At 39.6% G+C, this 12,824-nt stretch overlaps 1 protein-coding gene across 4 annotated transcripts in view; it reads left to right on the forward strand.

The window, feature by feature from the left end:
- Positions 1 to 12,824, forward strand: part of GSAP (gamma-secretase activating protein) — a 45,543-nt gene that overhangs the window by 21,230 nt on the left and 11,489 nt on the right. For 3 of the 4 annotated variants that reach the window (XR_007907382.1, XM_051805061.1, XM_051805060.1), the window contains 9 exons: positions 260 to 477; positions 778 to 847; positions 1,489 to 1,571; positions 2,180 to 2,233; positions 6,135 to 6,260; positions 6,679 to 6,734; positions 7,154 to 7,185; positions 8,733 to 8,794; positions 10,312 to 10,407. Coding sequence is in view for 3 of the 4 variants with exons in the window: in XM_051805061.1 (XP_051661021.1) it covers positions 260 to 477; positions 778 to 847; positions 1,489 to 1,571; positions 2,180 to 2,233; positions 6,135 to 6,260; positions 6,679 to 6,734; positions 7,154 to 7,185; positions 8,733 to 8,794; positions 10,312 to 10,407 (797 nt within the window). In the remaining variant the exon portion in view is untranslated. The remainder of the gene's footprint in view (positions 1 to 259; positions 478 to 777; positions 848 to 1,488; positions 1,572 to 2,179; positions 2,234 to 6,134; positions 6,261 to 6,678; positions 6,735 to 7,153; positions 7,186 to 8,732; positions 8,795 to 10,311; positions 10,408 to 12,824) is intronic. The other variant, XM_051805062.1, reaches the window with a different exon arrangement.

The raw sequence follows: 12,824 nt of genomic DNA on the forward strand, positions 1-12,824 counted from the left end.
GTGAGCCTTGAATCTGTGCACCTTCTCTGTGTCAGCAATAGGGAAGGAGAGAACTGAGTACGGGCTGTGCTCCTTATCTACTTCCTGTATCCAGCCAGCACCAATCCTCCTCCTCTTGAGCATAAAAATACCAGGGCAGCTAGTGCAAGAGGCAGACTGTTTCTTACTGCTGGGGACCTAGGAGTCTTAAGAGAAATACTGGTAGCAGCTGAATTTTATGTTCTTACTTCTTTTTGTTGTGAAAACCAATGTCCTTCAGGTGAGGATGCAAGAATTGACACGTTACAAAATTATCCCATCCGATCCCCACTCGTGTCAACAATTTTGGATTGTGAAGCAGGGAGTCTGTATGCTGTAAGCATCAGTGACAGCACCTTGCTGCAGCTCCTACAGAAGAGCAAACAAGACAGTGAGAGATTGGCAGCTCTACATTGTGCCCTGCTCTACTTCCAACACACAGAAGATTTGGAAATGCAGGTGGGAAAGGAGCTTCCTCTAATTTTGTTTTCAGTGACTGATGGTTACATGAAGCAGAGTCAGGGCATAAATGATATCAGACAATGAAAGGTCCTGATTCACATGGACCTTTTGGCAGTGCCAGGAGGCTCATCAGCTGGGCTGCCCTAAACCCCTTTATTGGTCTAGGCTGTCCTGAAAACATTTGTATCTGCATCACTGCTTATGCCAAGTGTCACTACCAAAACCAAAGTTTTTTAGTCTTTTATAAATATTCTCAAACAGAGAGCTGGGACAAACTCCCTGTTCTCATTCTGACAGATTATTCGGTGGATTTCTGAGAACCTGTCGACATGTCATTCTTTTGACCCCATTCAAGAATTTATCATCGGTAGGTATTTCTTTTCCTGCGTCCCGAGTTTCCCTGCACACTCTAGTTGTCACTGAAGAAGAAGCCATGATGTTACAAACTCTCTTATTTCCAAACTTTTTGGTTATGATTTATGTTAACTGACCTGCATTTTATGGTGTTAAGAGACATCATCAGTAGTTTAGAAGACATACAGATATCTCAAAATCAGATTGGCAGTAAAACTTTTCAAATGCATTCTTCTTCTCTCTAATGGGACAAATGGATTTATCATTATTTTAGGTCTCCGGAGATTGATTGGAGCTGAGTAACAAATCTCCTCTAGCCTAGCCCAAACCATTTTTCATAAGGATTTGGCATATCATGATATTCTCTTCTAGTAGGTGATTCCTCAGTCTAGCCAGGGCATAGTCTTTCTTCAAAGGACCCCTGCAGTGCTGAGCTGTAGCCAAGCAGCTGACCCAGCCCTGCAGCCATCTGGACTTCTCTTCCTCCTTTTGTGCACAGAATGGGACCAGTTCCACCATGGAGGAAGCTGTTTCAGAGGCAGCAGCAGGATTTGTCCCAAAAAAAAGTGTCAGACAATGAACTGTGAAGCCTACTCTTGTTAACTGATAGTTTATACAATCTTGCCCTTATAAGTGTTTTTACATTGCATTCAGCCTCCCTGTACTGCAGAATGTGTCCAGAAACTCAAAACCTGGATAAACTTTTGCCCTACACATCATTGCTTGACTGGATTGGGGTAAGATAACAGCTGGTGCTTTAACTGATAGATAGAGGGTCTGTTTTTTTCTCCTTTAATACAGCTTTTACCTTGTGTGTCTTACCTTTTCATAGATATGCTCTAAATCAATATCTCTGCTTTATGCCTGTTTTAGTTTGCCAAGTCTTACCCTTTGTGGTGCTTTCCATAAATAAGATTTTTTGCAACAAAAGCATTTATAAAACAAGAACAGCTACCATAATCAAATGGATGATTAAATATCTCAGTTTTCATAATGAAGTATTAATTTATTCTTTGAGGTTTACAATGAATACAGAATACATTTAACAGCAAAATCATGCAGTTATTTCCAAGACAAGCAGTATCAATAGAGTTAAGATTTGCTAGTAAACTTGCAGAAGTAAAATAACTTCAGGCAAGACTTTACAGTTAGAGCAAATAGCATATTTTAATTTCTCTTATCAGACACTGTTCTAATATGTTGTCTTTTTTAAATTGAGGGTATGGTTTTGGCTAGCTAGCTACTTTCACAGAGGAAATGGATAGTGGAGATTCATCTAGATCCCAAACAGGCCCACGTTCTATGCTAAATTATAAGACTATAAATAATTTGTCTGTATTTCTAGGTTGTACCTGGAGTAATATGTGCAACAGACATTATTTCCCTACCTGTGTTAGAGGTATGTTCCAGTATAAAACAACATTTGTATTTTCAGATTAGGAGCTGCTTTTTTTGTGGGAGAGGGGTATGCTAAATACTACTGAAGCAGTGTCCCTGAAGCCCTATCCAAAAATAGGCGTGAACAGAAAATTGCCCTGTTTGAAATTATTTATGCTTTTATCAGTTATTCAGACTGATGCTTGCTAGCTCAAAGATGTATTTTTAATTCCCTTTCTGAAGACACTTCTATTCAACAGGGAGGAGTCTCCAAAAATTAATTCTTGTTAGATCTGATTGATACCACTTCATTTTGTGACTTTGGTAGCTGAAGGAAGAGTTGACATGGGCATAACAGGCACATAGGATTTCTCTGTATGTCTACATATGCCCACTTTAAGGGATATTTCATTGTGCTGCCATTGGTATGAATGGTTTGTGACCCTCTCACTTTCTTTTGTCTGGAGCATCCTGTGATTGCACTGATGTCAGGGCTTTGGCTACTAAATCTAGACAAATTCCTGCACAGCCTGGAAAGGGCAGTGAGCTGGATAGGGAGAGCACACACTGTTTGGGTAGGAAATTGTACTTTCTGTTGAAAACAACATGAATGATTCTTCCTGTCTTCCCGTTCCACTCCCTCAGCTCCAGTTTAGAGAGGCAACTTAAAATTTTTCTAAGTATTCTCGTACAAAATCTGAAAGAGGATTTTAATAAGCAGTTTGTTGTGGAGAGGTATGGGAAGAGTTAAGAGTTTAGACACAACAGTACCAGCAACACATGAGATTAGGCTCTGCATACATGACAGTATTTGTTCCATCTTTGAAGAGGTGAGAATCTGTTTCTTTCCCAGTGCTTATAATTAGTCATAAAGCTTCACTCTTCACAAAATGTTTTTAAAGTCAGTGAAATAGTCCACTGCTTCCTCACTTTGCAGCAGTGCATTACAGCCGTGCTGCACAAATTCCTAGGGTTCCTGGTTCCTGTCAGGGAATCAGGCTTCACATGCTTTGCTTGGGAAGGTTGCCCTGAGAGCTGGGACACCTGGGAAAATCAGATCTTGAGAAAATTTGTTGCTAGATAATCCATGTAACTCATTGAGGTCAAAGTTAGCAAGCCTTTAATTTGTCTGAGATTGAACCTCAAGCCCCTGGGGGCACATGCCTTTAGCAGCTATACTTCCTGATTGTGGAACTCATTTCCTATTTCTGTCTGAAACCTAAACAGATTGAAAAGGTCAGAGTTGAACTAATGACAAATATTTCCTGCTACTTTTGACTGCATTTGTTCTGACTCTTGCATGAGGACAAAGATGGTAATGCACAGGGTAAGGTTTAGTGCTCTGACTGCTTTGTACCACTTCAGTGTCACAAATCCACCATGGCTCAAGTTCAAGTGGTCTGTTGGTGTTTCAGTTGGTGCATGTTGTTGGCATCAGGAGTCAGACCCTGGTGAAAGATCTGGTCCTACAAGTAGTATTTCTTCTGCAGAGATTTTATGGCATTTCACGGACAGAATGGTGAATTGTTACTTTGAGAAGGTTTTCTGGAGTTCTTGAGCCTATGAGTTGTTGAGAGCCTTTGGGAGGGCTATGTCCATATTCACAAAAAATTGAGCTATTTGGATATCAGTTGTGTTTTTATCACTAAATTCCTGTTCAGCAAGATATATTGAGAGAGTCTGGGAGAAAGGGGGAACGATCAGTCCAATTGTCAAAAAGCTTTACATAAGGATTGCAATTAATGTCCGATGCCACCCCTCCCTTTTTAAACAAAAAACAAACTTGAAGGGGTGCAAACAGACTTGATCAGAAAGGGAGAAGGAAGGGGCAGGAAGAAGAAGGGAAGAAAATAAAATAGGAGGTCCAGGAGAAGAGTGAGAATGGATAGTGAGAGAAGTTGTCAGAGCACAGGAAGAGACAACCTCTCCTGCATGCTGCACTGAGCCACTGGGGCGCAGAGTGATGTTTTAAGGAGTAGCTGGCTGTGCAGCTGCACAGTTTGTTACACAGCTCTCTGAATACTGTCACTGCTGGGGAGATACAGCACTACAGTCCAGAGGGGACATGGGCCTCTTGGAGGTAATTGTTCCCCTACATCTTTTCAAAGGGGGAGAGCAGAGAGCTCTCTATCTTCAGTTAAAAATCCACTGCTTATGAAAGGCTTCATGGGAGCTTTTCATGGATTGCAACCTGGTAAGGCCTTGCTTTGGCTTCTGGCAATGCAACATCTTCTAGGTGTTCATGCTTGGATATGTATTCTTGACTCTAGAAATGTCTGCAAAATAAACACCTAAGCAGAGGAAGCCTTCTCTTTCTAGTCCTTGCCCTGATGATCCTCAAGAAACAACTACAATTAAAAAAATCCTTTATTTTAAACTTTTGACTTTTTAATTAGCTCTAATGCAAGGCAGGTTTTCAGAATTAAAAGCAGACACCACTGAAGTCTACCACTTCCTGTTACAGATTTAGTACATGAAAGAAAATTGCTGTCTTGCTTCTCACCACCACACGTCAAACGAAGTTCGGTACAGCCTGAGCACAGTTTGCAGTGGTGGTGCTGCCGCAGTTGCATGGATCGGTCACTAGATGATACTCTTCTGCTGTATTTGATGTTTCTCAGGTTTCATATTGGTAACATTTAGGCAACATCCTGCAGTAGTAGAATCTTGTAATAGTGTAGATCTCATAAGTCAGCTCCAACAGGGGGAACATATGGTGCCATATGCACTCCTAGTTTGCAGCTGCTAAAGATAACTAACATGAAGCAAAACCCGAGATTTATTTTTCTCTGCTGCAGCTACAATAATAAAGTGACAATAGACACTGGCAGCAAGAGGAAAGTGGCTGGCAGGATTGAGTCTTTGAAATTTATTTTCCTTGACAAATTGTAGTTTATAGTAGGAAGTGGTTTCTTCCTTCTGAGGTTTTCTTTTAAAGTTATTGTCATTGTAGAAAAGTAGAGGGGAGAGAGCAAAATCCAACATGTTAATGCAAGATGGAGAAATCCTGTGAACTCAAACTTGTCTTTATTCAAATGTCGCTACTGTAGTGCCTGTATTTGGAGGTAATGTATACTAAGAGGGGCAAGAACAGCTCGTACCATGTCTTGTTTTTTTAAAACTGCCAAAAAGATTTGCCTTAATCTCATCTCTTCCTCAGCCATGATCACATCTCCCCACATTTATAAACAACAACTTCAAATCTTTATACCCAGTCCAAGAACTAGCTCAGGAAACCAGTGTGGTTTTGTTTGGGTTTTTTCCTCCTGTCTGTTCACAGCTGAGTTTAAATTAATTTTAGCATTAGAGTCAAATGTTTTAGAATTGATATGGGAATGTTTGGATTTTGTTTTTTTTTCTGGGATGAGGCACTGATTTTGAGGTTGGTAAATGGATGTTTGTAATCTAAATGTTAATATAGATTGAAAATAGTGGCAGCTGTCGGGACCATGGTGATATTCCTCTATTTGGAACTACCAGAAACCCAGAATGGGACTTATTTGACCAAATGTAAACGTTTACATCTATATTAGTTGCCTAAGGCTCCTTTTACAGTCAGAGGAAGTCTAGACAATATGGCCAGTGTAGTCTGTGGTGCAGTTCTTCCCATCCCAAACTTGTGAAATGGGTCAGATGAATTATGATACAGAAGTATTCATTTCTTCCCAGTGACTTAAAAGGATACTGAGGTGGCAAAGTATCTACACTACAGGCACCAAGTCTTGACCTCAAGTTTAAGTAAGTGCTACCCCTGCCATGAAATCAAGAGAAATTAATTTAGCTGCTTTGGTTTAACTTTTTTCACCTGGATTGTTCTGAAGGTACATTAATCACATGTCTTTGCAGTCACTTAGTGAGAGGGTGATGAGGTATTTCTTTAACAGTGCAGTTTGTATTCATGCTTTCCCTGCAATACTTTGCAGTTCCAAAACTCCAAAGGCTTCTGGGAGAAACTCAACTCAAACTTGGAGAGTGTGAAGTATGCAGAGCCACAGTTGCACTACCACAATAATGTGCTCAGGAGGGAATGGCGTAACCTTTCAGAAGAGGTGAGTGCACGTGCCCTGAAACAGCCTCCAGTGCTGCCTCTGAAGTGGGTGTTTTAAAGCCAAGCATGGACAAGTTGTCTTTTTCATTTTGAAGATAAAAAAATTGTAATCTGATTATGAGAAGTGCAAAGACTTGCAGTCATTTCACTTAAGGTGAAGTTAAGCGTGTAAGTTTGACTCTCTAAAAATAATGCAAGAAATTAAACAAAAGCAGAGCTTGCACTATATTGTTGTGTGGGTTAGATGTGTGTGAGTCCCAATGAGCATGGATAGTTGGAAGGTGGGTTGAAGTCCCACTGTGCATTATTCCCATTCGAAGGGAAAAACAGCTTCATTTCTCATCTGCATTCTGTCAGGGAGTATTTTAATTGGTCTTCTGCTTTGTGCATTTGTGGATTTTTGTTTGTTTACAAACCAGAGAGAAGATAGAAGAACCACAGCATATTTGAGGAATATTTTTGAAAATGCCAAAAAGTACGTACTGGTTTCTGTTGTATTTATGCTTTCTTGCTTTGTGCAAGAATGTTGGAGGATTTAGTGAGTAATTTCATTGGTTAGTTAGATATCTGATTAGATAGCTTTAAGGAAGATTATTCAGGTGAAAATCAATTATTGGAGTCCTTGTAATCATCATGGGATGATCTGAAATACACACAGGCTTCTAGATCTGGGGAATTTATGAGAGATATGAAGAGTTATTCTTATGCAACCTAGACATATAGATTTTTTTTTATGCTATTTAATATTTTTACTAAATGTAGTCATGAGTACTGTTCTCATATTTCTTTAGCTATCTTTGAAAGATAAAAGATTCATTAAAGTGTTTTTACGACCTTATGAAATTTTGTAGAGTATTGCATATGAAGCACACTAATTTTTGTTTCAAACCTCAGGGTGCTTTCTCATCTGGACACTTGGGACTCTGGTAAGTAAAACTTGTCTCAATGTAGGCCTTAGCTGTAAGGTTTATTTTAGTATTTCCATCTAACCGTTGTTTGCTAAAAATAAATTGCTGTGTGTGTTTTCTGCACAGAAGAGTCTGAGGAATTAAGATAAGTAGTTATTAAACTGGAAGAAAACTTTCATGTACTGACTAGGAAATGTTTGAAGATAAAGTTCCTACTTCATATTGGATCTAACAATATAAGCAGTAGAACTTTGCCTGCCTAAGGATTTTCTTCTTCAATGACACCATGTTACTGTTGAGTTTTTGTCTGCTTACAGCTGCCTTTGCAACAATCAGAACTTGTGCAGGAGATTAGAGCTGGTGAAAAATCATGGTGTGGAGAAGGCAGATGTAATCAGTTTCCCTAGGCCAGGAGCACTGGAGATTTTGTGATGTTCAGTTCTTGTCACAAATAATTAAAACTGAATTTAGTAGTGAATTATGTTCCTGCTCTTCACACATCAGTGCCTTGTGTGCCCTGCCACTGTGTGCTGTGAAATGATGCTGATCTGAGTGGTGCTCTCACCTTTTATTACCATGAATTTTCAGTGCACTCATTTCTAGCCCCTAACACCAGTCATCTGTGCCGCTGCTAGTTATTGCAGTGGTCTCTGACTTTAAGGGCCCTTATATCAACTTAGTGAGCCTCAGCTTCATGCTTTCAAAGGTGGTGATTGATGAAGCAGTCAGATGTTTAACTGTTAATAGAGAATTTTTAAATAGCTGCCAGCCAGTAACAAGCATCAATGTAGCGTGTCTTCCCTGTAGATTTGTCCTCAAGTCCCTTAAAATCAAGCAGCACAGATCTTGTACTGCTAAATGTTGAAGTAATTATATTTCAATGTGAGCAAAAATAGCTGAAAATTTGTAAAAAATTGGCGCTTGGTTTTGTAAAATGTTGACTTGGTTTTATGCTACATGATGAAATAGGAGATTGTTTTTCTTCCTTTGCTGTTCCTAGATGGGAAGCACTGATTAGGAAATACAGGTTATTAATTTTAGCAGATACTATAACCTCCTTCCATTTAGTTAGAAAGTTATGTTCTTTTCGTAATGGTCTGCAAATCTGAGTAACAGGAGCCACACCATGGGAGAGAACCAGGAAAGTGGGAGGTGATTCCCTGGAGTATTTCCTTCCTGTCTAGCCATTTCCTTGGAAGACCCATGCAGCTGTTTTAGTTTGTTTGTTTGTAAATGGCAACTAAATCTAAATAGCATATGCACTTGCACTGGTGTTACCAGAAGGTTCTCTGTGTCTCTTTGCTTTCTTGAGTCACCACACTGTGACAAGTGTTAAATATCAGAGGAAAGAGGAAGAAGATAGCAGATAAAGGGTGATTTTCCATTTCTCAGTTCTGTTATGCAGTCCATAATTCTTCACTATCTTAGTTCTGTAGAAGAGTAGATCAAACCACAACTTCTGGTTGTTTCTAAGTGTGTTCCTAAGTGCTTTTGAAGCTGGTTGAAGTTCCATGGTATTTCTGCAGTGTCATGTCCTTGAATGATTCTTGCTCTGTTTATTTCAGAGGCGAGGCTCGTACCTCTCTTTGAAGAGGAGGATTATCAGCAGCAATTACTAATGGGACTGGTATGTGCTTTTGTCAGTGTGCACTAGGGGACGCACAACCTCCACAAATATATTGAAAGTGAGCTTCTAAGTTCCAGTGCTGAGCTCAGTCTCACCGAGAGTAGCTATGGGGCAAACATAGTTCCTAAGTTTTAGAGTTCATAGTCAGGATACCACCTTAAAGGTCATCATAAGGCATAGGGGAAAAACAGCAACTGAAAGTTGATTTGTCTAAATGTTTTTTCCGATTACAAATTCAGTTAGAAACTGTTATTCTGTCTTCCTGGAGTTCATCTTAATCTGTCAGTTCTTTTTGGACTATTTTACATCTTTAAAACATTGAAGATTGCAGATCTTCTTGCTCCTCAATTTAACAGCTTTTTTTTACTGTCTCCTTTTCTTTCTACCTCACTGCTGGGACTGCTTCATCTCCTGCTCTGTTTTCAGCAGTGACCTCTCTAAACGATCTACCATTTATGTGCTTATGGGTAATATATCCTGTCTCAAACTCCTACCTGTCCTTCCTCTGTCTAAATACACATCTTTACTTATGTCTTTTTCTCTTACTGTTAAACCCAAAGGAAACTCTTTGGCATGCACTGGAAAGTCTCAGCAGTGCATCTGTGAAGAGCATATCAACACTGTCCTATCTGTTCACCTCCGAGGCAATTTTTTCTTCTTTTCAGTCTTGTCACCTTGTTTCCAAGTCTTGCCTCTCATTCTCTGAAGCTTCTCTGCATTCCTTCCCCACTGTTTATTCAGACAGATCCAAAAAGCAGGTCACTGCTGTCCTTCATCTATGCCTTCCTCATACCTGTGTTGCTGTCTTGACACATTTCAGATAAATCTACATCTAAATTCCTTGAGACAGAGATTTTTATTTGCTCCAGTTTTACTCTGAGCTTTGAAACAAATCATGGTGCTTAGTAATTCTCAGCCAAGAGCCAGCATGGACTTGAGTTGCAATCTGAAGCCATGCAAGGTCAGTGAGTATTTAAGAAAGGAGAGAGTAGGGAGTGGCATGGACTGTGTGATAACAAACACTCAATTTTAAAGGCTTTACAATTAATGTTTAACCTGAAATTGCTATTAATCACTCTGGTTCTCAGGTTCTTGGCTACTGCTACAAACTGTACTTGAGCTAGTTTTCTCTGAGAGATTTTATGTAATACTTAGATTCTCAGGACTCAGTGCTCATATTTAAATCCTTCTTTCTCTCCATTCACTTGGCTTGACACAGAGAGATGTAAGAACTGTAAGCTTTTTCTCTTCAATGTCACTGAAAGTTCAACTTAGCACTCATTTGCTGAATTTGCCGTCTTGGATATTCACATCTGCTGTGGAATTTAGCAAGACTGGATTGTAGCTTGGGATATTACTCTGAACTGGAGTTTCATAATGCAGAAACATTTTGTTGAGCCAGTGCCTATTGATCTGGCCCTGCACCTGCTGCAGCTTTTGTATCTCTTTGAAGATGCTCTGACTTGTTGGGTTTGTTTGAAGGACACTGAATTGTTGGGTTTGGTTTTTTTTCCTAGATGGTTGCTCAGCTAAAGGATCACCTTATGAGACATCTACAGTATGTAGGAAAAAAGAAGATTGACCAAATAGTTTTGGATTACGTTGCAAACCTGGTTAGTTGGATTTCATAGTCACTGTTTTGAGTAAGCATGCACTAGTTGAATGGTAGATCCTTGGGTATGTAGGATTTGTATATATATGTATATATTTGATGGGAGGAGGTTGTTTTTAAGATATTTAAACATATTTTTCAGCTTAATATTGTATGTATTGATAAAGGAAATTAATAATATTTAAGTATTTTTAAAAGAGTTGTACTGGTCACTCAGAATACAGAAGAAACTGTTCTCTTTACAGCTTGTACGAATATGCTCTACTCACAGAAATGAAAATGGTAACTGATAAGTTCAAAGAATGATCATTAGATCCATTTAGTTGCCTTTAGAAAACATTGCTGCAAGTTCTGAATAATAGAGGTGCCACCAGGGGAAATACAAATTTATTAAAAAAAGATTTCACTACAATATGACACATGGGTAAAGCATCACTGCTCCTACATACTGCCTTCATTGGGCTTTTTTTGTGTGACAGGAGACAGAGTTTTGCATGAAGAGATCTGTGTAAACTATGATGAAAATTTTTCTGTCTTTCCTCCTCTTAAGAGAAACCTTAAAAAAAAAAAAGAGCTCTGAAAACTGTGACTGTTGTGCACAGAAATTATTGTACCTGTCTTTGTTTGTCTCAGCGTCATGTCCTTTAAGCACAGAAGGCAGTTCACAAAAGCTTGTGTGGCAACTACTAAATCCTGTTCTCGTGCAAGCCCTGCCACAGCGTTCAGTAGAAACTCCCCACAGTGGTGTTTTCTGGGAATGGAAGCCTTGGGAAACTTTCTTGAGGCTGCTGATGCCTGCATCTCTTCAGAAGTCCCGTGCAAGTCAGCTGTGCTGTCAACCTTACAGCATTCTCCGAACTGCTGCAGCTTCACTGCCATTACTGACTTTTCAGGCCTCACTTTATAGCTTGACAAGTTATTTCACTGGTAACTGGCAGGCTTTTCTGCATCTGTGTAGAAAAGAAGATAAAACTAGTGGCTGATTAAAATAGGAACAGTACAACAGGAACCAAAGCTTTGTACCTGAAAATGGTGGTGAAAAAGCATAAGTGGAATGCTTGTTCTCCTTTCCTTCAATTTCTAGTAATAGTTTGTTCACTTTTAATAAAAACTTAAGATAAAAAGTATGAAAACACCCATACAACCTTGATCTGCAAGACTAAATTATTGTAGACTAAATCTTGCAAAATAAACCTCAGCCCTCCCCATTAGTGAACTCTCAAGATTAATTTTTTTTAATGTCACTAACAGTAAGAATTCTCTCCACTCAGTTGACAGGCTTATTCTTAGAAAAGCTACTATAAACAAAGATAACCCTGAGATTAGCTCAACTGGTTAGAGCATGGTGATAATAGCACCAAGATCATGGGTTTTATTTCTGTAAGGGCCATTCACTTAAGAGTTGGACTTGATGATCCTTGTGGGTCTCTTTCAACTTAGAATATTCTGTGATTCTATAATAATGTGTCTCTAAAAGTTGCTTCTGCCTTCTGGCTGGTGCATGTTAGGTACTGCTTGGAAAACTTTAAAATTATGTCATTATTAGATGTGAGTTTCCCCTCATCTTAATCAGAAACTCTTACATCTTAAACCTTTCTATATCCTAAGTGTTTGAATTCTTCAGGGGAATTTGTTTGAGTCTTCCAACAGTTTAATTGTAGCATCAGCAGCATGTAGCTGAGCTATTGAAACTAGTGAAACAGAAGAGATTTGAAATTATTTGCTTGTCTGTTTGCCATCATAAAATAATTTTTTATTATGTTCAGGAACCCAGGAATGGCTGAGAATAGGGCTCTGTGGTGTGTAGTCACTGTGTAAATCCATTGTAGCTGAAGTCAGAATAGCCAAGACCTGGGAGCATTGACAGTTTCTCATGAAACAACAGACAAGGGCTGATTGCTGTCAGAGAACTGGGTGTACTTGTATGCAGAGAAGTAACATGGGGAAGTGTGAATGGCATGTGTTGGTGGGAACTCCTTCTTTGCCTGAGTGTGTCTGGGTCCCAGTCCACGTGCCACCACGCCTGCAGTAGTTTTTTGTGTGTCCATAGTCTCTCTCTCCCCTGCAATTACTTTGTCTTAGCTTTACTGCATATCTGTTTCTTTCACTCTTTTCATTTCAGTGAGGCAGGAAAGGGGAGAAATAACTTACAGAAGCAGCGTGACAGAAGAACTGACAGCAAGCAGAAGGGGAGGCAGGGTGAACAGGCAGCCCGTGGCACAGAAAAGAGGCAGACCTGAATACACTTGCTCTGCAAGTCACTGCAGTAGCTGCACCTTTTCCTCTGATGTCTGTGGCCATTTCCTTCTGATGTGGGCTCAGCTGCAGAGGAATAGAAGACAGACACCATTTGGACTTGAGTTTCCTCAGAAGAAGTCATATCCTCTGTGCAGGAGGGGATCTGGAAGAGAGCAAGAC

This window comes from Manacus candei, unplaced genomic scaffold (assembly GCF_025592945.1).
Source record: "Manacus candei isolate 608988 ecotype Guabito, Panama unplaced genomic scaffold, ASM2559294v1 h1tg000063l, whole genome shotgun sequence".
In the NCBI taxonomy this organism is placed as follows: domain Eukaryota; kingdom Metazoa; phylum Chordata; class Aves; order Passeriformes; family Pipridae; genus Manacus; species Manacus candei.